A 19,362-nucleotide genomic window follows, 5' to 3' on the forward strand; every position below is an offset into this window, starting at 1 on the left:
ATGGGAAGGGTTAAGTTGTGTAAATCATTGCTGGATGGGGGGGCAGGAGCAAAGTACAGAGGTTGCTGGCTGTGGAGGATTGCAGTGCAGAGGTTGCTGGTTGGGAGGATCATAGTGTGGGAGGCTGCTGGTTTGGGGGGATTCCAGTGCAGAGATTTCTAATTGGGGGGATTGCAATCAGGCGGTTGCTGCTTTGGGGGGATCACAGGGCAGGAGGATGCTGATACTGGAGGAGGTCACAGTGCAGAGTTTGCTGGTTGGGAGGGATCACAGTGCAAAGGTTGCTGTTTTGTGTGGGTATGTGAGATTGCAGTAAGAGGTTTCCAGGGGTGTTTCTTTGGGGAGGGGAGAGATTGCAATGCAGAGGTTGCTGGTTTATGGAGGATTGCAGTGCAGGATATTGCTGGTTCAGGGGGGATCACAGAGCAGGAAGTGCCTGGTTTGAGTGGAAACGAGGACTTAGAATCATAGAATCATAGAATATCAGGGTTGGAAGGGACCTCAGGAGGTCATCTAGTCCAACCCCCTGCTCAAAGCAGGACCGATTCCCAATTGTGGCACCTTAGAGACTAACAGATTTATTTGAGCATAAGCTTTTGTGAGCTACAGCTCACTTCATCGGATGCATGCAGTGGAAAATACAGTGGGGAGATTATTCACACAGAGAACATGAAACAATGGGTGTTACCATACACACTGTAACGAGAGTGATCAGGTAAGGTGAGCTATTACCAGCAGGAGAGCAGGGGGAAAAGAACCTTTTGTAGTGATAATCAAGGTGGGCCATTTCCAGCAGTTGACTAGAACGTGTGAGGAACAGTGGGGGGAGGGGGGACGAATAAACATGGGGAAATAGTTTTACTTTGTGTAATGACACATCCATTCCCAGTCTTTACTCAAGCCTAAGTTAATTGTATCCAGTTTGCAAACTAATTCCAGTTCAGCAGTCTCTCGTTGGAGTCTGTTTTTGAAGTTTTTTTTGTTGAATTGCCACTTTCAGATCTCTAATCGAGCGACCAAAGAGATTGAAGTGTTCTCCGACTCCTTTTTGAATGTTATAATTCTTGACGTCTGATTTGTGTCCATTTATTCTTTTACGTAGCGACTGTCCAGTTTGGCCAATGTACATATAAACTGTTCAGGAAGGACAGGGAGGGCAGAAAAGTTGGGGGAGTTGCACTGTATGTAAGGGAGCAGTATGACTGCTCAGAGCTCAAGTATGAAACTGCAGAAAAACCTGAGTGTCTCTGGATTACGTTTAGAAGTGTAAGCAACAAGGGTGATGTCATGGTGGGAGTCTGCTATAGACCACCAGACCAGGGGGATGAGGTGGAAGAGGCTTTCTTCCGGCAACTCACAGAAGTTACTAGATCGCATGCCCTGGTTCTCATGGGAGACTTCAATCACCCTGATAGCTACTGGGAGAGCAATACAGTGGTGCACAGACAATCCAGGAAGTTTTTGGAAAGTGTAGGGGACAATTTCCTGGTGCAAGTGCTGGAGGAACCAACTAGGAGCAGAGCTCTTCTTGACCTGTTGCTCACAAACTGGGAAGAATTAGTAGGGGAAGCAAAAGTGGATGGGAATCTGTGAGGCAGTGACCATGAGTTGGTTGAGTTCAGGATCCTGACACAGGGAAGAAAGGTAAGCAGCAGGATACGGACCCTGGACTTCAGAAAAGCAGATTTTGACTCCCTCAGGGAACTGATGGGCAGGATCCCCTGGGAGAATAACATGAGAGAGCTGGCTGTATTTTAAAGAATCCTTATTGAGGTTACAGGGACAAACCATCCCGATGTGTAGAATGAATAGTAAAGAAATCAGGAAGGCCAAATCACACCTGGAGTTGTAGCTAGCAAGAGATGTTAAGAGTAACAAGAAGGGTTTCTTCAGGTATGTTAGCAACAAGAAGAAAGTCAAGGAAAGCATGGGCCCCTTACTGAATGAGGGAGGCAAACTAGTGACAGAGGATGTGGAAAAAGCTAATATACTCAATGCTTTTTTTGCCTCTGTCTTCACGGGAAGGTCAGCTCCCAGACTACTGCACTTGGCAGCACAGCATGGGGAGGAGGTGACCAGCCCTCTGTGGAGAAAGAAGTGGGTCGGGACTATTTAGAAAAGCTGGACGAGCACAAGTCCACGGGGCCGGATGCGCTGCATCTGAGAGTGCTGAAGGAGTTGGCGGATGTGATTGCAGAGCCATTGGCCATTATCTTTGAAAACTCATGGCGATCGGGGGAAGTTCTGGATGACTGGAAAAAGGCTACTATAGTGCCCATCTTTAAAAACGGGAAGAAGGAGGATCCTGGGAACTACAGGCCAGTCAGCCTCACCTCAGTCCCTGGAAAAATCATGGAGCAGGTCCTCAAGGAATCAATTCTGAAGCACTTAGAGGAGAGGAAAGTGATCAGGAACAGTCAGCATGGATTCACCAAGGGCAAGTCATGCCTGACTAATCTAATTGCCTTCTATGACGAGATAACTGGATCTGTGGATGAGGGGAAAGCAGTGGACGTGTTGTTCCTTGACTTTAGCAAAGCTTTTGACACGGTCTCCCACAGTATTCTTGCCAGCAAGGTAAAGAAGTATGGGCTGGATGAATGGACTATAAGGTGGATAGAAAGTTGGCTAGATTGTCGGGCTCAACGGGTAGTGATCAATGGCTCCATGTCTCGTTGGCAGCCAGTACCAAGTGGAGTGCCTCAAGGGTCGGTTCTGGGGCTGGTTTTGTTCAATATCTTCATAAATGATCTGGAGGATGGTGTGGATTGCACCCTCAGCAAGTTTGCAGATGACACTAAATTGGGAGGAGAGGTAGATACGCTGGAGGGTAGGAATAGGATACAGAGGGCCCTAGACAAATTAGAGGATTGGGCCAAAAGAAATCTGATGAGGTTCAACAAGGATAAGTGCAGAGTCCTGCACTTAGGACAGAAGAATCCCATGCACCGCTACAGACTAGGGACCTAGTGGCTCGGCAGCAGTTCTGCAGAAAAGGACCTAGGGGTGACAGTGGACGAGAAGCTGGATATGAGTCAACAGTGTGCCCTTGTTGCCAAGAAGGCCAATGGTATTTTGGGATGTATATGTAGGGGCATTGCCAGCAGATCGAGAGACGTGATCGTTCCCCTCTATTCGACATTGGTGAGGCCGCATCTGGAGTACTGTGTCCAGTTTTGGGCCCCACACTACAAGAAGGATGTGGAAAAATTGGAAAGAGTCCAGTGGAGGGCAACAAAAATTATTAGGGGACTGGAACACATGACTTATGAGGAGAGGCTGAGGGAACTGGGATTGTTTAGTCTGCGGAAGAGAAGAATGAGGGGGGATTTGATAGCTGCTTTGAACTACCTGAAAGGGGGTTCCAAAGAGGATGGATCTAGACTGTTCTCAGTACGAGCTGATGACAGAACAAGGAGTAATGGTCTCAAGTTGCAGTGGGGGAGGTTTAGGTTGGATATTAGGAAAAACTTTTTCACTAGAAGGGTGGTGAAACACTGGAATGCGTTACCTATGGAGGTGGTGGAATCTCCTTCCTTAGATATTTTTAAGGAAATATTTTTAAGGTCAGGCTTGACAAAGCCCTGGCTGGAATGATTTAGTTGGGGATTGGTCCTCGTTTGAGCAGGGGGTTGGACTAGATGACCTCCTGAGGTCCCTTCCAACCCTGATATTCTATGATTCTATGATTCTACATGGCAGAGGGGCATTGCTGGCACATGATGGCATATATCACATTGGTAGATGTGCAGGTGAACGAGCCTCTGATAATGTGGCTGATGTGATTAGGCACTATGATGGTGTCCCCTGAATAGATATGTGGGCACAGTTGGCAACGGGCTTTGTTGCAAAGATAGGTTCCTGGGTTAGTGGTTCTGTTGTGTGGTGTGTGGTTGCTGGTGAGTATTTGCTTCTGGTTGGGGGACTGTCTGTAAACAAGGACTGGCCTGTCTCCCAAGATCTGTGAGAGTGATGGGTCGTCCTTCAGGATAGGTTGTAGATCCTTGATGATGTGTTGGAGAGGTTTTAGTTGGGGGCTGAAGGTGACGGCTAGTGGCGTTCTGTTATTATCTTTGTTGGGCCTGTCCTGTAGTAGGTGACTTCTGGGAATTCTTCTGGCTCTGTCAATCTGTTTCTTCACTTCAGCAGGTGGGTACTGTAGTTGTAAGAACGCTTGATAGAGATCTTGTAGGTGTTTGTCTCTGTCTGAGAGGTTGGAGCAAATGCAGTTGTATCGCAGAGCTTGGCTGTAGACAATGGATCGTGTGGTGTGGTCTGGCTGAAAGCTGGAGGCATGTAGGTAGGAATAGCGGTCAGTAGGTTTCTGATATAGGGTGGTGTTTATGTGACCATCGCTTATTAGCACCATAGTGTCCAGGAGAAGCGTGGTTTGAAGGAAGTTGCAGTGCAGAGGTTACTTGTTTTGGGGGTTGAAGCGCAGAGGCTGCTAGTTTGGAGGGATCGCAGTGCAGAGGTCACTGGTTTGGGAGGATTGCGGTGCAGGATATTGCTGGTTCAGGGGGGATCACAGAGCAGGAAGTGCCTGGTTTGAGAGGGTTCACAGCGCAGGAGGCAGGTGGTTTGAAGGAAATTGCAGGGAAGAGATTACTGGTTTGGGGGGGTGGGGGGTGAAGTGCAGAGTGGCTGGTTTGCAGTGATTGCAGTGTAGAGGTTGCCGGTTCGGAAGAGGAGTGGAGTGCAGAGGTTACTGGTTTGGGGGATTGCAGTGAAGAGGTTGCTGGTTCAGAAGGAACGCAGTGCAGAGGTTGCTGATTTGGGGGAGGGGAAGGTTGCAGAAGGGACTGGATATCGCCTCTGGTTTCTCACTGAGCTCCTTCCCCAAAACTTGGATCCAGAGTCCTCCTCAGCAGCAGGCAGGAGGCATCTGTCTCAGTGCACACAGGCCTAAGGGCAATGTGGTAATCTGCCCCTCAGAACTGCTCTCCCCTACATTCAGGAGCAGCACCACTGACACTGGCCTGTGAAGGGTATTGTGGCTTTGACTCTGCCCAATGCAGAATTACAGCATCCGCCGTAATTTATCCTCACAGTGTGTGACATGATTGCCCACCCACACCAGTTGTCATGGAGTCACCGGGCCGATGCTCTGGAATTGCTCTGAATGAAGCCAGTCACGACTCTGGTTTGACATGCCTCCTCTTTCTGAGCTGTCGCCAGGACAAGAAGCCTACACGGCTTCGGCCTTCCTGGGTCTGACCTTGGAGCATTCAGTCCCCCTGTTCTCACCATGTGCTTCCCGCAGCGAGTCAGCCTGGACAGGACTCCCAGGGAAGCCAAAGGGGCCTGCACCCCAACTTCGCAGTCAGCCGTGACTCTCAGCCAGCATGTAAAACAGAAGGTTTATTAGTCGACAGGAACACAGCATAGAACACAGCTTGTTAGCACAGAAAGCAGGAACATTCAGTAAAGTCCATCCTTGGGGGAGGGGAGCGCAGAGCCAGTTTTTTGGGCCTCCCCCTGGGCTCCAAGCTAGCAGAGACTGACTTGCTTCTAGCTGCCCGGCCCCCAACACACGCGTTGCCTTTCCTCTGGTCTTTTGTCTCACTTCCCGGGTAAAGTGTCACCTGGTCGCACCCCCTTTCCTGGTTCTCAGGTTAGGAAGGGCGTTGGCCATCGCTTACATGCAGGCAGCTGGAGCCACGTCACCTGCCCCCGAGGGTCTCAGCAAAAGTCACGCACTCTTATTCCCACCACCTAAGCACTGGTGTAATGCATGGGGAAACTGAGGTACACACGGTACCAATGCAAGACAGTAAGACTCACATAGGCTCACATACAACATAGTAAGGAGGAGAACCCCACTTTGTCACATCTCTCCCTGCTTCAAGACCGAACTGAGCGAGGTCACTTTAACCAGTGACCTGGGGAAGTTCAGGCCCCCCTCTCTGGGACTAAGCATCAGCTATAACATTTGCACTCCCCTTAACATGGACCACCTCCATCTCGTAATTCTGGAGGGTCAGACTCCACCTCACATGTCCCTTTGCCCTTTCCACTGTACTTACGGACACAGAATTTTCTGCACTTGTTGCATGGCACAGCTGAAAAAATACTATCCTGCTAATGATCCCCTCATGCACACTGGTAGGTCCAATCTCACTCTCTCCCCCATCTTGTTCCACCACCTTGTGCTGTCATCAGCCACTGCTCATTCACCTTTCTCCCACCCAGACAGCTGAGTGTCTCTGGCTCCTGTACTACCCTGCACCAGGCTTCTCCATGCTGTATTTACATGTAGTCACACAGCACTGGTCAAGGACTTTGATGCATGGTATCCTGTCCAAGCATTTCATGTTACAGACGAGATGCAGACAGTGCCTGTGAAAACACTCTAGTTGCTCCTGCTTTAGAGTGTCCCTGTTTCACAGCCATAGAGAAGAGTGCTTAACACAACTGCACACCAGACACTAATCTTGACATGAAGTCAAATGCCTCCCACATGCCACAGCTGGAGACTACGCCGACCACGGGCGGACTTGGCTTTAGAAATGCACCGCGTGTCAGATACAGTGCTGCCAAGATAGCAACATTTTTCTACAGCATTAAGCAGTGTGTCATCCATCGTGATTTTGGGAGCAGAATACATTTTTGCTAGAGCAGGCTGGTAAAGCACTTCAGTTTTCTTGAGACTGATAGAGTCCAAATTGCTTTGCCAATCTAGATTCCTGGTGACTACCCCAGCAATGAGTCACTAGTCAGGAGCTGAAGGACTCCCTCTGCTCCAGCCCTTACAAATGGGTCACACACACATGGGGGGATGCAACACAGACTACTTGGAGGGGGCAGGGCGAATTCAGACACGTGTGAAGGTGGGGAAAGGTACATACACACACATACATTAGTGGGTGGTCCTACCACTGAGTTCAAGGGGGTTCTATTGGCATGACAATGTGTCACCAAAGAGTAACAGAGACAGGCCTCTCTAGTCTCTGCCTGCAGTGGGTAGGATCTTCCTAGACCAAGGCTTCACCCTGCACTTGAGATGTGGTTCCCTGCCTCCTTTGCCAGTAGCATGCATTGCTGACCAAATGGGAGGCTGCCCCATAATGTGATGTCATCTCTGCCGTCACTTTACACCCTAGGGTTAGCCCAGACTATATGGCATATTTTCAGACAAGACTGTCCTTATCTGCGCTAAGGGCAAAATCATATCTCACAACGTGCTGGCTCCAACATGACTGTCTATACACGGTTCTGATACTGCTTTGTGTCTCCCTCTTTCCATATCTAGTTTGTGATCACGTGGTGAGAGTTGGCTTTAACTTTGCATATGTCACTCTCGTGAGGGCTCTATGTTTGCAATTGTCCTGTGCAGGGAGCTGTACCAGATCAGCTTGTGGGGGGTTGGGATAGGAGTTTCCCCAGGTATTGTAGGTTTATAGGTTTTGCTCTGATGTCTTGAACATTTCTGGGCTTTGGGTGGGTTGTTTGTCCCACTAGCCAGGAGGGTAGATTGTACAACTGGAAGGTGGTGCTATAGGAGGGACAGGGCTCTCATTGGGATGTAAGTTTTGGCCCTCTGGTGCTTTGTGGGTTGGTGAGTACTTGCTGCACAGACTGCACAGCAGGGGTTAACGTGTGTGTGGGGAGGAAGGAGATAATGGGGTTGCAGATCTGGCAAAAATATCATTTAAAACTCAAGCCAGGTCTTATTACAAAAGGTAGATCATGTCAAACCAACCTGATCTCCTTCTTTGAGAAGGTAACAGATTTTTTAGACAAAGGGAATGCAGAAGATCTAATTTACCTCAATTTCAGTATGGCATTTGATACGGTTCCACATGGAGAATTATTAGCTAAATTGGAAAAGATGGGGATCAATATGAAAATTGAAAGGTGGATAAGGAACTGGTTAAAGGGGAGACTACAGCGAGTCACACTGAAAGGTGAACTGTCAGACTGGAGGGAGGTTACTAGTGGAGTTCCTCAGGGATCGGTTTGGGGACCAATCTTATTTAATCTTTTTATTACTGAGCTTGGCACAAAAAGCGGGAATGTGCTAATAAGTTCACGGATGACACAAAGCTGGGAGGTATTGCAATACAGAGAAGGACCGGGAAATCATACAGGAAGATCTGGATGAACTTGTAAACTGGAGTAATAGTAATAGGATGAAATTTAATAGTGAAAAGTGCAAGGTCATGCATTTAGGGATTAATAACAAGAATATCTGTTATAAACTGGGAACACATCACTTGGAAGTAACGGAGGAGGAGAAGGACCTTGGAGTATTGGTTGACCACAGGATGACTATGAGCTGCCAATGTGATATGGCCATCAAAAATGCTAATGCAGTCTTGGGATGCATCAGGCGAGGTATTTCCAGTAGAGATAAGGAGGTGTTAGTACCATTATACAAGGCTCTGGTGAGCCCTCATCTGGAATACTGTGTGCAGTTCTGGTCTCCCATGTTTAAGAAGGATGAATTCAAACTGGAACAGGTACAGAGAAGGGCTATTAGGATGATCCGAGGAATGGAAAACTTGTCTCATGAAAGGAGACTCAAAGAGCTTGGCTTGTTTAGCCTAACCAAAAGAAGGCTGAGGGGAGATATGATTGCTCTCTATAAATATATCAGAGGGATAACTACTAGGGAGGGAGAGGAATTATTTAAGCTCAGTACCAATGTGGACGCAAGAACAAATGGATATATACTGGCCATCAGGAAGTTTAGACTTGAAATTAGATGAAGGTTTCTAACCATCAGAGGAGTGAAGTTCTGGAACAGCCTTCCAAGGGAAGCAGTGGGGGTAAACGACATATCTGGCTTCAAGACTAAGCTTGATAAATTTATGGAAGGGATGATATGATGGGATAGCCTAATTTTGGCATTTAATTGATCTTTGACTACTAGCGGTAGATATGCCCAATGGCCTGTGATGGAATGTTAGTTGGGGTGGGATCTGAGTTACTACAGAGAATTCTTTCCTGGGTGTCTGGCTGGTGAGTTTTGCCCACATGCTCAGGGTTTAGCTGATCGCCATTTTTGGGGTCGGGAAGGAATTTTCCCCCAGGGCAGATTGGCAGAGGCCCTGGGGGGGTTTCGCCTTCCTCTGCAGCATGGGGCACGGGTCACTTGCTGGAGGATTCTCTGCACCTTGAAGTCTTTAAACCACGATTTGAGGACTTTAATAGCTCAGACATAATTTAGGGGTTTATTATAGGAGTTGGTGGGTGAGATTCCATGGCCTGCGTTGTGCAGGTCAGACTAGATGATCATAATGGTCCCTTCTGACCTTAAAGTCTATGATTTTATGATTCTATGCTCCGAGATTATGCTAGACCTGCCACTTTTCCCAAAACACTTCAAGCACTGTTGCACAAGCCTCTCTGCTCACTGCATGCAGGCTGCACTTTCCCCCAGGATTGACAGAGACAGCTACGGGTTTCACCCCTGTGAGTGTGAAGGCCACCAGAGTCAGGAATTAGAGGCCACTGTCCCAGGGACTTTGACACCCCTTGGAGCTGTTCCCTGCCAGCTTCCGAGCTGTCTTTGGCAGAGAAGTAGTTAATGGCTGCCTCTTGTGGAAGGAAGGAAGGAAGGAAGGAAGGAAGGAAGGAAGGAAGGAAGGAAGGAAGGAAGGAAGGAAGGAAGGTCAATAAAGTGCAGAGCTGGGATGATCTTACTCACACAGGGTTCTTTGATCTGAGCGTTCCTGGGAGAGCATGTGCAAGCACGTATCTGCCAGAATTGCTACAGCAGGTTTCACAATTACAGTATATGCCTCTAACTGAGGGGCCAGAGGTCAGACCAGAGCTTCCCAGCTGTAAGATCAAAGGCAGCACTCTTGCCCTGTGGCTGCCCTGAGGTAAGAGGCATTCCCCAACCCAAAAGAGGATGTTGCACAGAGTGTTCATGTTCAGCTCCCTCTTCGTCCTGCCCAGGCACACATATCCCTCCTTTCTCTCCTGCAGGTGCTGCAGGGGCTGGAGAGCAGGGCTAGCGGCAAGGTTGGGAACTAAGGTGGCAAATCAGAGGCCAGGGGATTAGGATTGAAGGCTAAGGATCAGAGAAGGGATTGGGAGCTCTAGGGTTTGGTAGAACCAGATTGGGAAATTGGGCGGTGGAAAAAGAAGCTCAGAGCAGGCTCTGGATCAGGGAGCGGAGTCATCAAAGGATCCTCAAAGTTTGCCAGTACCTGAGGAGAAACAGGACTTTCAGGTAGTGAATTTCACCCAGTGGAAACCAGTCAGCATGCACTGGATAGCAATCACTTTTACAAGGATTTTCTCCTGTTAAAGACAGAGAAGATGGAAAAAGCAAGCAACCGGAGCTGGGCAAATGATTCTTGACAAATAGCTTCTCTGGCAAAGGTGATTGTTGTGCATTTGTTTGTTATTCAAAATCATTTGACAAATCTTTGCTGCAAACACTTAGACAAATGGGCTTCTCACAAATCGTTGGCTGCAACTTATTGTTGGAGTGCTGGCAGTTTGTTATCCATGCCATGTGATTGGTCCCTTCAGCCACATTCCATTGTTGGTTTCCATAACTGAATGGCCTGATTTCTAGTCACTTTGGATGCAAATCCATACTGGTAGGAATAGTCTGAAATTCTGGCTTTCTGTAGCCATCCTTGGAACAAAAACTCACCGTCACAGAAAAGAAACACACAAGAATGGCTGCAAACACCAGTGCAGCAAAGGGGCAGCTGAATAGTTGTGAATAATTCCTCACAATATCTGCCCAACTCTTCAATTAACTCTTCCTGTGCATCTTAATCACCTTGGCTATTGATTTTCAGGTTTGGATGCCTCATTACTGGAAGGAGTTCAGAGAAGAGCAGCAGAAATGAGCAGGCGGCTGAAGGAGTGACTCACAGGGCAAGACTGAAAGGGCTGATTGTGTATTGCTTGGCTGAGTGACAGCTCGGGTGGGGGTTATGATAACATTTTACAAAGGACTATTCTTATCATTTATATAGAGCTGCAATTATATCTGCAATGCTCCATCACAGGAAACAAAAGCAAGAGCCCCTTCCTCGGACAGCGTGAGCTGATACAATACAAAATACCCCAACACAGAATGGTGTGCGGCTTGCACCAACTCGATGCTTCGTGCTTCCCAGAACAAGGAGTCCCGTGGGGCAAGAGGATGTGTGTTGAATACAGAGCAGGAGGCTGTTCCACCTGTGGCATGCAAGGAGTCTAGATCTGGGAAGCAGGGGAAGGGAGCGATCAAAAATGAAGCTTGGGAGGACTGCAGAGCAGGGAGATGTTTGGACAGTGGAGTTGGGCAGAGCCTGCTGGCTGATGGCTGAGTAGCTTGGCCCTGATGTGGAAGCCAGCGAAGGGCCTGAGGGAAGTGGGGAGGCATGGTCTGAGCAGCACACAGAGACGTGACCTCTGCCAGCAAAGTGAAAGGGATGGGGAACTAAAACCTGATTTACTGAACACTGCTGTGGACACATCTGCCCATACAACAGGGCTGAGCTACACTTGTTGTTGGGCTTCTTTGATTCAGGGCCCCACTTTGTGGGACCCCTTGTCACTGACAAATGCCAGGAGTGAGGTTTCATAGACCAGCACGGGGAGAGTGGGATGACATTTGTGACAGTCATGTTAGCTAGTCAAGCAGGATCTCAGGCAAAGTCCAACCCTAGTCAGATTCAGTCCTGAAAGCAAAATGTAGTCCCCAAATGGGGCAGTGCCTCATGAGAAGAGACATCCCCCGTGGCCCCCGTGGGCTCCGACAGAGCCCAGCACTGCTGACTTCCCCTGACAGAAGGAGGGAAGGGGAGGGGGATATGACACCCACAGTCAACCTGGCAGCCCCCCTCCCTCAACCAGTGGAGGAGGGGAGACCACAGCAATCCCCAGCAGCCAATGAGAGGGCAGAAGCCAGCCAGGAGCAGATCCTGGGTGCCAGGAAAATCAAGGGAGGCACGAACGGCTTGGCATTCCCTCTCAGCAGAGAGCCCTGACAGGAGCTCCAGACCCCGCACCTGGCCTGTCTGTAACGGCGGCCTGCAGATTGGCCTCAGGCAGGGACAATCTGCTCCTCCTGCCACAGCCTACCAGGCACAGGACACAGCCCAGCTCTCAAGCCACCACCTGCAGCTCACACCGGCTCAGGATTTGGATCCAGAGACCAGACCTGCTTGCAACTGAGCCCGCAGGTTCCAAGCTTTACAAACTGTCAGCACCATTCTGGGAGGGAGTGGGCGGCTAGTCCCTCTCCAGCGATCCCCAGGAAGGGCCTTCTGCCCTGTGCCAGTCTCCTGACCCCTCAGCCAGAAAGGGAACCTGCATGAGTCCCCTGTAGTACAGCGAGATCAGCCGTTAGGGCTTAATCTTGCACCAGGAAAGTACATGGCATCTGCAACAGGACAAGACCTGCACTGCCAGCTCCCTAGATGATAACGTGTGTTTCTAACGGCATCTCCTCATGGGCCTGCAGCGTGTCCCCATGTGCACCCCCTAGGTACCTGGGACTTGGGGGTCAGAGGGAACAGAGGGGGAGACACTGATGGGTAGCAACACTGGGGAGGGTGTGGTCACATGACCTAGTACGCTTGCCAGCATCGCTTTCAGTAATTAACAAGCATTATTGAGACCTCTAGTAACTTAAAGCTTTTAATATTGTATTGATTGTATATTTCTCTGTAATCAAACCCTTATATATACTGTAGTTCCTAGTTATTCCAGGTCCAGCTGTGAGTGCTGACCACTTCAGTCTGGCTCTAATCCCATTTAAAATGCAGCCCCATGCAACTTCACCAAGGTCCCACAGAAAGGCTATGCCAGAGCCAGCAACAGAACGCTGATCTGTTGCTAGGGCTGTCAAGAGATTAAAAAAATTAATCGCAATTAATCACACTGTTAAACAATAATAGAATACCATTTATTTAAATATTTTTGGATGTTTTCCACATTTTCAAATATATTGATTTCAATTACAACACAGAATACAAAATGTACAGTGCTCACTTTATTTTTTATTACAACTATTTGCACTGTAAAAAACAAAAGAAATAGTATTTTTCAATTCAATACAACTACTGTAGTGCAATCTCTTTATCATGAAAGTTGAACTTACAAATGTAGACTTATGTACAAAAAAACTGCATTCAAAAATAAAACAATGTAAAATTTTAGAGCCTGCAAGTCCACTCAGTCCTACTTCTTGTTCAGCCAATCAAGTTTGTTTACATTTGCAGGAGAGAATGCTGCCCACTTCTTGTTTACAGTGTCACCCGAAAGTGAGAACGAGCATTCTCATGGCACTGTTGTAGATGGCATCGCAAGATATTTACGTGCCAGATGTGCTAAAGATTCATATGTCCCTTCATATTTCAACCACCATTCCAGGGGACATGGGTTCATGCTGGTGACGGGTTCTGCTCGATAACAATCCAAAGCAGTGCAGACTGACGCATGTTCATTTTCATTATCTCAGTCAGATGCCACCAGCAGAAGGTTGATTTTCTTTTCTGGTGGTTCGGATTCTGTAGTTTCCGCATCAGAGTGTTGCTCTTTTAATACTTCTGAAATCATGCTCCACACCTTGTCCCTCTCAGATTTTGGAAGGCACTTCAGATTCTTAAACATTGGGTCAAGTGCTGTCTTATCTCACATTGGTACCTTCTTTGCATTTTGTCAAATCTGCAGTGAAAGTGTTCTTAAAATGAACAACATGTGCTGGGTCATCGTCTGAGACTGCTATAACATGAAATATATGGCAGAATGCAGGTAAAACAGAGCAGGGGACATACAATTCTCCCCCAAGGAGTCCAGTCACTAATTTAATTAACGCATTAGGTTAACTGAGACCCTCCCAACCCTGATATTCTATGATTATTTTTTTAACAACTGTCACCAGCATGGAAGCATGTCCTTTGGAATGGTGGCCGAAGCATGAAGGGGCACATGAATGTTTAGCATATCTGGTATGTAAATACCTTGCAGTGCTGGCTACAAAAGTGCCATGCAAATGCCTGTTCTCACTTTCTGGTGACACTGTAAATAAGAAGAGGGCAGCAGCATCTACTGTAAATGTAAACAAACTTGTTTGTCTGTGCGATTGGCTGAACAAGAAGCAGGACTGAGTGGTCTTGTAGGCTCTGAAGTTTAAAATTGTTTTGTTTTTGAGTGCAGTTAGGTAACAAAAAAATCTGCATTTATAGGTTGCATTTTCACGATAAAGAGATTACACTACTATTTCTTTTATCATTTTTACAGTGCAAATATGTATAATAAAAATAATGTACACTTTGATTTCAGTTACACTACAGAACACAATATATATGAAAATGTAGACAAACATCCAGCCTGGAGCCCCCCACCCCAAGGGAGGCTGAAGCCTGGAGCCCCGTGCCTCAAGGGGGCTGCAGTCCAGAGCCCCATGCCCTGAGAGGGCCTGAAGCCTGGAGTCCCATCCCCTGAGCAGAGCTGAAGCCCAGAGCCCTGGGGGTCACACTTTTTCTAGGGGGGGAGGTAACGATTTTTTTTATATCCAAAGTGGGTTGGCAGCACAAAAAGGTTGAGAAATCCAGATTTAAAGAAAATCACAAGCTAATGCAGAGGAAAGAAGAGCCTAGTGCTCTAGAGCAGCGGTTCTCAAACTTTTGCAACCCGAGGACCCCCATTTTGATTTAAAAAATGTTAGGAACCCCCAAAGCCCCCCGCTCAGCCCCTGCCCCGCCCCTTCTCTGAAGCCCCACCCCTGCTCACTTTATGCCCCCTCCCTCCATCGCTCACTCTCCCCCACCCTCACTCACTTTCACCAGGCTGGGGCAGGGGGTTGGGATGCAGGAAGGAGTGCAGGCTCTGGGAGGGAGTTTGGTTGCGGGAGGGGGTGCAGGGTGAGGGCTATGGGAGGGAGTTTGGGTGCAGGGTGCAGGCTCTGGGCTGGGGCAGAGGGTTGGAGTGCAGGAGGGGGTGAAGGCTGCCGGGCTCCAGCTTACCTTGGGCAGCTCCCGAAAGCGACTGGCACATCCCTCTGGCAGCGGCTCCTAGGCGGGGGGGCCAGGGGTCTCCGCAGGCACTGCCCCTGCAGCTCCCATTGGCTGCAGTTCCTGGCCAATGGGAGCTGCAGAGTCAGTGCTCAGGCCAGGGGCAGCACACGGAGACCCCCTGCTTCCGCCCCAGGGGCCACAGGGAGGGACGTGCTGGCCGCTTCCAGGAGCGGCACAGGGCCAGGGCAGGCAGAGAGCCTGCCTTAGCCCCGCTGCACCACAAGAGTTTTAGCGTACAGAAGGCGCTGGGAGGGAGGGAGAGGAGTTGAGGGAGGGAAGGGGAGGAGTTGATCAGCAGGGCCTGCAGACCACAGTTTGAGAAACGCTGCTCTAGAGCCTTTCAGGCACACTGCTCATGAGCAGAAGAGGGATCCAGGATGATGGACATTTGCCCTGGGTAAACTGGGGGCAGAAAAATTCTCTGTTTACTTTCTCCTCTGTTGCAAAGATCCACCACATTACCTGCACTAATTAGATACAGGGCTTGGCTGCCACAACTTGCATCACTTACCAGTGTGGAGCTTCCTTATATCCCAGATAGCTTTGGTCATAATGTACCCATCCCAGGGTGCACTGGTTGGTGGGTTATTCTGCATTGTCTGAGGTGACGTTCTGATCAGTCGTCACAGACAAAGTCTTCACTTTCTTCACAAAAGTCTTTATGCAGAGATTGCAGAGTAACGGAGGACAGCTGGCCTCCAGGGTAATGGGGAACTCCTTGGTGGTGAATGGCATGACCCACAGGGGAACTTCTGAGCCCTGCCTGGACAGACTGAGCAAGCAGCAAGCATTGGGCCTGACCCCTCCAAGCACTGAGATGCCTCTCCTTCCCACTGAAGCCAAGAGGTGTTCTCTGCATTTCTACGAGATATTCAGTGTCTAGTGGCAAAGGACCCACTGAAAGAGGCCAAGCGGGAAAGAAAAGGGGCAGCACCCAACTCCTGAGCTGAGCAGGTGAGGAGCAGAAAGGTGTAACTCCCCTTCTTACAGCTAAGAACAACATAACAGACACTAATCATTGAGGACAGAGTAAAACTACAGAAAACAGGCTATAAACATCAGAGGCCTAGTGCTGCCACCCTGACTCATGCTGATAGTACCTTACTCCAGTGAAATCAGAGGGATGCCTTGGTGACTGCGGTACAGCCTCATGTGAGTAGGGGTGGCAGGACGGGGCCCATAATGGCTAAGAAATAAGTTGCTAAGCAGAGCCCCTTCCAGAAGGGAAACAGTCCATTCGAAGGTTGCAAAAGACATTGTCAAAATAGGTTTCAGAGTAGCAGCCGTGTTAGTCTGTATCCGCAAAAAGAAAAGGAGGACTTGTGGCACCTTAGAGACTAACCAATTTATTTTAGCTCATGAAAGCTTATGCTCAAAGAAATTGGTTAGTCTCTAAGGTGCCACACGTCCTCCTTTTCTTTTTGTCAAAATAGGGTGTCTCTACATTGCAAGTTCTCTGTGCAGGTCCTTCATTTCACTCACCGTGGAAAGCACACCTGCAATGCTGCGCACAAATGTGAAATAAGAATAAATTCCTTATAAAAAACTAACTTAGGAGGCTGTCAAATTTCCAGACAGAACCACTGAAAATTCAAGAAAATGCCGCCATAAATCTCCCTGTTCTGCCTTAACACTGCCCTCTTGTGTATGCTGGATTCACAGAGTTTAAAGCCTGAGGGGACCACTAGTTCACGTGGTCTGACCTCCTGTATAGTACAGGCCATCACACTTTACCCCATTACCCTGTATAAGGCCAATAGCTTGTGTTTGGCTGAAGCATCTTCCAGAAAGGCGTCCAGTTTGGATTAGAAGATATCAAGAAACAGAATCCACCACTTCCTTTCCAGATTGGTTCCAACAGTTAATCACCTTCGTTGTTAGGTATTTGTGCCTTATTTCCTATTTGGATTTGTCTGCCTTTAACTTCCAGCCCCTGAGTCTTGCTCTGCCTTTCTCTGCTAAAGAATTCCAATACCAGCTTTCATTACAGGGTCACAGATTATATTTTCCACGGGATCTTGCCTCATTCAGTGCTCAGGATAAATGGTGCAAAATAAAATCCTTGTGCTGTGAAGTGTGGACCTAGTGGCTGTTTCTGATGTCGGGCACATATAACTGACTGGAGTGGGCAGGAGAGCACACAGCATGTGTGGAAGGGCAGCAGTGGGTGGGGCATGGGTAAGCTGTGGATAGGAGCAGAGTTTTCTTGCGATGCTGGCTAAGGGTCTGACCTGTCCCAAAGAATCATAGAATCATAGAATCATAGAATATCAGGGTTGGAAGGGACCCCAGAAGGTCATCTAGTCCAACCCCCTGCTCGAAGCAGGACCAATTCCCAAAGAACCAAGGCGCAGATTATGAAAACATTACACTGTTTACAAGGCTGTTCAGTCCCAAGTGCTATGAAGTTTGGATACCAGGGCCAGCTGCAATGGGAACAGAAACCGGCTCAGTCCTCCTGCCGAGGGAACAGAGACCCATCCTGCATCCTCCTATATTTCTGCCTGTCCCTTTAGTCGTAAGGGCCCAGGCCATTTCCATTCAGAGCGTTCATGCACATACCTTGTTGTCCAATGACAGACAGGGGTGGAGATCTCGATCCGGTCGCTCGAGTTTGACAATAGTGACAAATCCAGAGCTGGTGTGCTCATCCTCACTGGTGTTACACAGAGACAGTGGGTGGAACTGTGGGCACAAAGAACAAGGGAACTCAGATCTCATTGAGCATAATGGGCATGTCAGTTTTTATTTTAAACACTGTGTCCATCCTGCTAGTGTCTAGGTATTGTGCGGGATCCCTAAGCCAACATTCAAGGAGCTCAGCAGGGTCAGGCTATTGGTCCAGTGACCAGGTGGGATTTACACCATTGGCCAGCAAAAAGGGTCAGGCAGGTCTACCCAAGAATGCCATATCCCTACCCACAAACACCACACCAGGCTGTGCCCACTAATCTCAGCCATTGAGACAGCATATGGGGAGAGAGGCTCCATCAGCCAGGAGCCTAGCTCAGGGACAGTGCAGGTGCCTTTGCAAATCAGGTCTCACTTAGAAACTCCTTCACAAAGCAGCAAACTCTAGTGCATTGCCCAGTGCAGCGAGAGCTGCGCTAATGAAGCCTGAGGTAGGGCAGGAGCCTGCTGCTCTTTAAGCTTTGCACTCACTAACCAGCCTTTGCTGTTTGGCTGGAGTTGGACACAACACTTCTTAAGTGGGGAGAGTGCCCAAGAGCGACAGTGCGGGAGGGGGATGAGTAAAAAAGCACAGGTTACCATGACCTGGTGAGTCAGACCTGGGTAAGTCAGCTCAAGGGGTCCCACAGCAGTAACTGGAATGCACGGCTTAATCCCCTACAAGCAGCAGATGCTGTGATTGGAACCGTTCATCCAAAGGTCCTAATATGCTTTGCCACTATCAGTTCTTCCAACCACCCATTCCGCATGAACCAGGTCACTATCATCACTCCCATGTTACAGATGGGGACACTGAGGCATAATGGGGGTGGAGCTAGAGGCAAAAGTGGGTGGCACCATAGACAGTACATGCTCTACTCTGGCCAGAGAGGTTGCCATAACTTGCAACATGCCTGATGGCTGTTGATTTCTGAGCCTTTAGGTTACACTAAGATAATTTTCAAGCTTTTCTCGGCAACTAGGAGAGCTGCTAGAAATGTACTTTTCAATGAAAGCTGAGATTCCCACATAATTAACCAACTCTAGATGTTGGGGTTTTAAGAAGAAGAATACCAAATACTGTGAGACTCACAAAAAAAAAAATCAACAGAGTTGGCAACATTGGGGACATAATAAAGAGATGTAATAATTAATGGTGCAGAGACAATAGACTGGGAGCAGAAGAGAACATGAGAAAATGGGGGGCATTTGATAACATTGAAAGGCAGCAAATTTAAAACTGAGAAAAGGAAATATTTTTTCACCCAATACATAATTAAACTGTGGAACTCACTGCCACATGAAGTTATTGAAGCCACGAATTTAGCAAGATTCAAAGGACTAGACGTGTATCTGTATTACAAGAGCATCCAGAGTCACAATAGTTAATGCTAAAAGAAGAGCTTTGGAAGAGAGAGAATCCCAGGAGATACACCCTTCTGGTTCAGTGATGACCCCAGTCTCTGACTTTGAGGGATCAGGATGACACATTCAGGGGTACAGAGTATTCTGCAGCAGCTACTGCAGAGTTTCTGCAGCTTCCTCTGAAGCACAGTACTGGCCACTGTCAGACAAAGGGCACTAGATTGGATGGAACTCAGCTGTGAGCCAGGCTTGGAATTCCTATGTTCCTTCAAAATGGGAGTGAGACTTTGCCAGAAGAGAGTGCAATGGGAAAAATTCCTAGAGTAAGGAAACAAGGAATGAAAAATAA

General features: G+C 48.3%; 1 protein-coding gene across 1 annotated transcript in view; it reads right to left on the reverse strand.

Annotated features, from left to right (window-relative positions):
- RNF43 (ring finger protein 43) overlaps window positions 1–19,362 on the reverse strand; it is a 127,718-nt gene that overhangs the window by 41,090 nt on the left and 67,266 nt on the right. The window contains exon 2 of the mRNA XM_084650967.1: window positions 17,541–17,663. Coding sequence (XP_084507093.1) covers window positions 17,541–17,663 — 123 coding nt within the window. The remainder of the gene's footprint in view (window positions 1–17,540; window positions 17,664–19,362) is intronic.

This window comes from Lepidochelys olivacea (assembly GCF_965140295.1).
Source record: "Lepidochelys olivacea isolate rLepOli2 genome assembly, chromosome: 17".
Classification (NCBI taxonomy): Eukaryota; Metazoa; Chordata; order Testudines; family Cheloniidae; genus Lepidochelys; species Lepidochelys olivacea.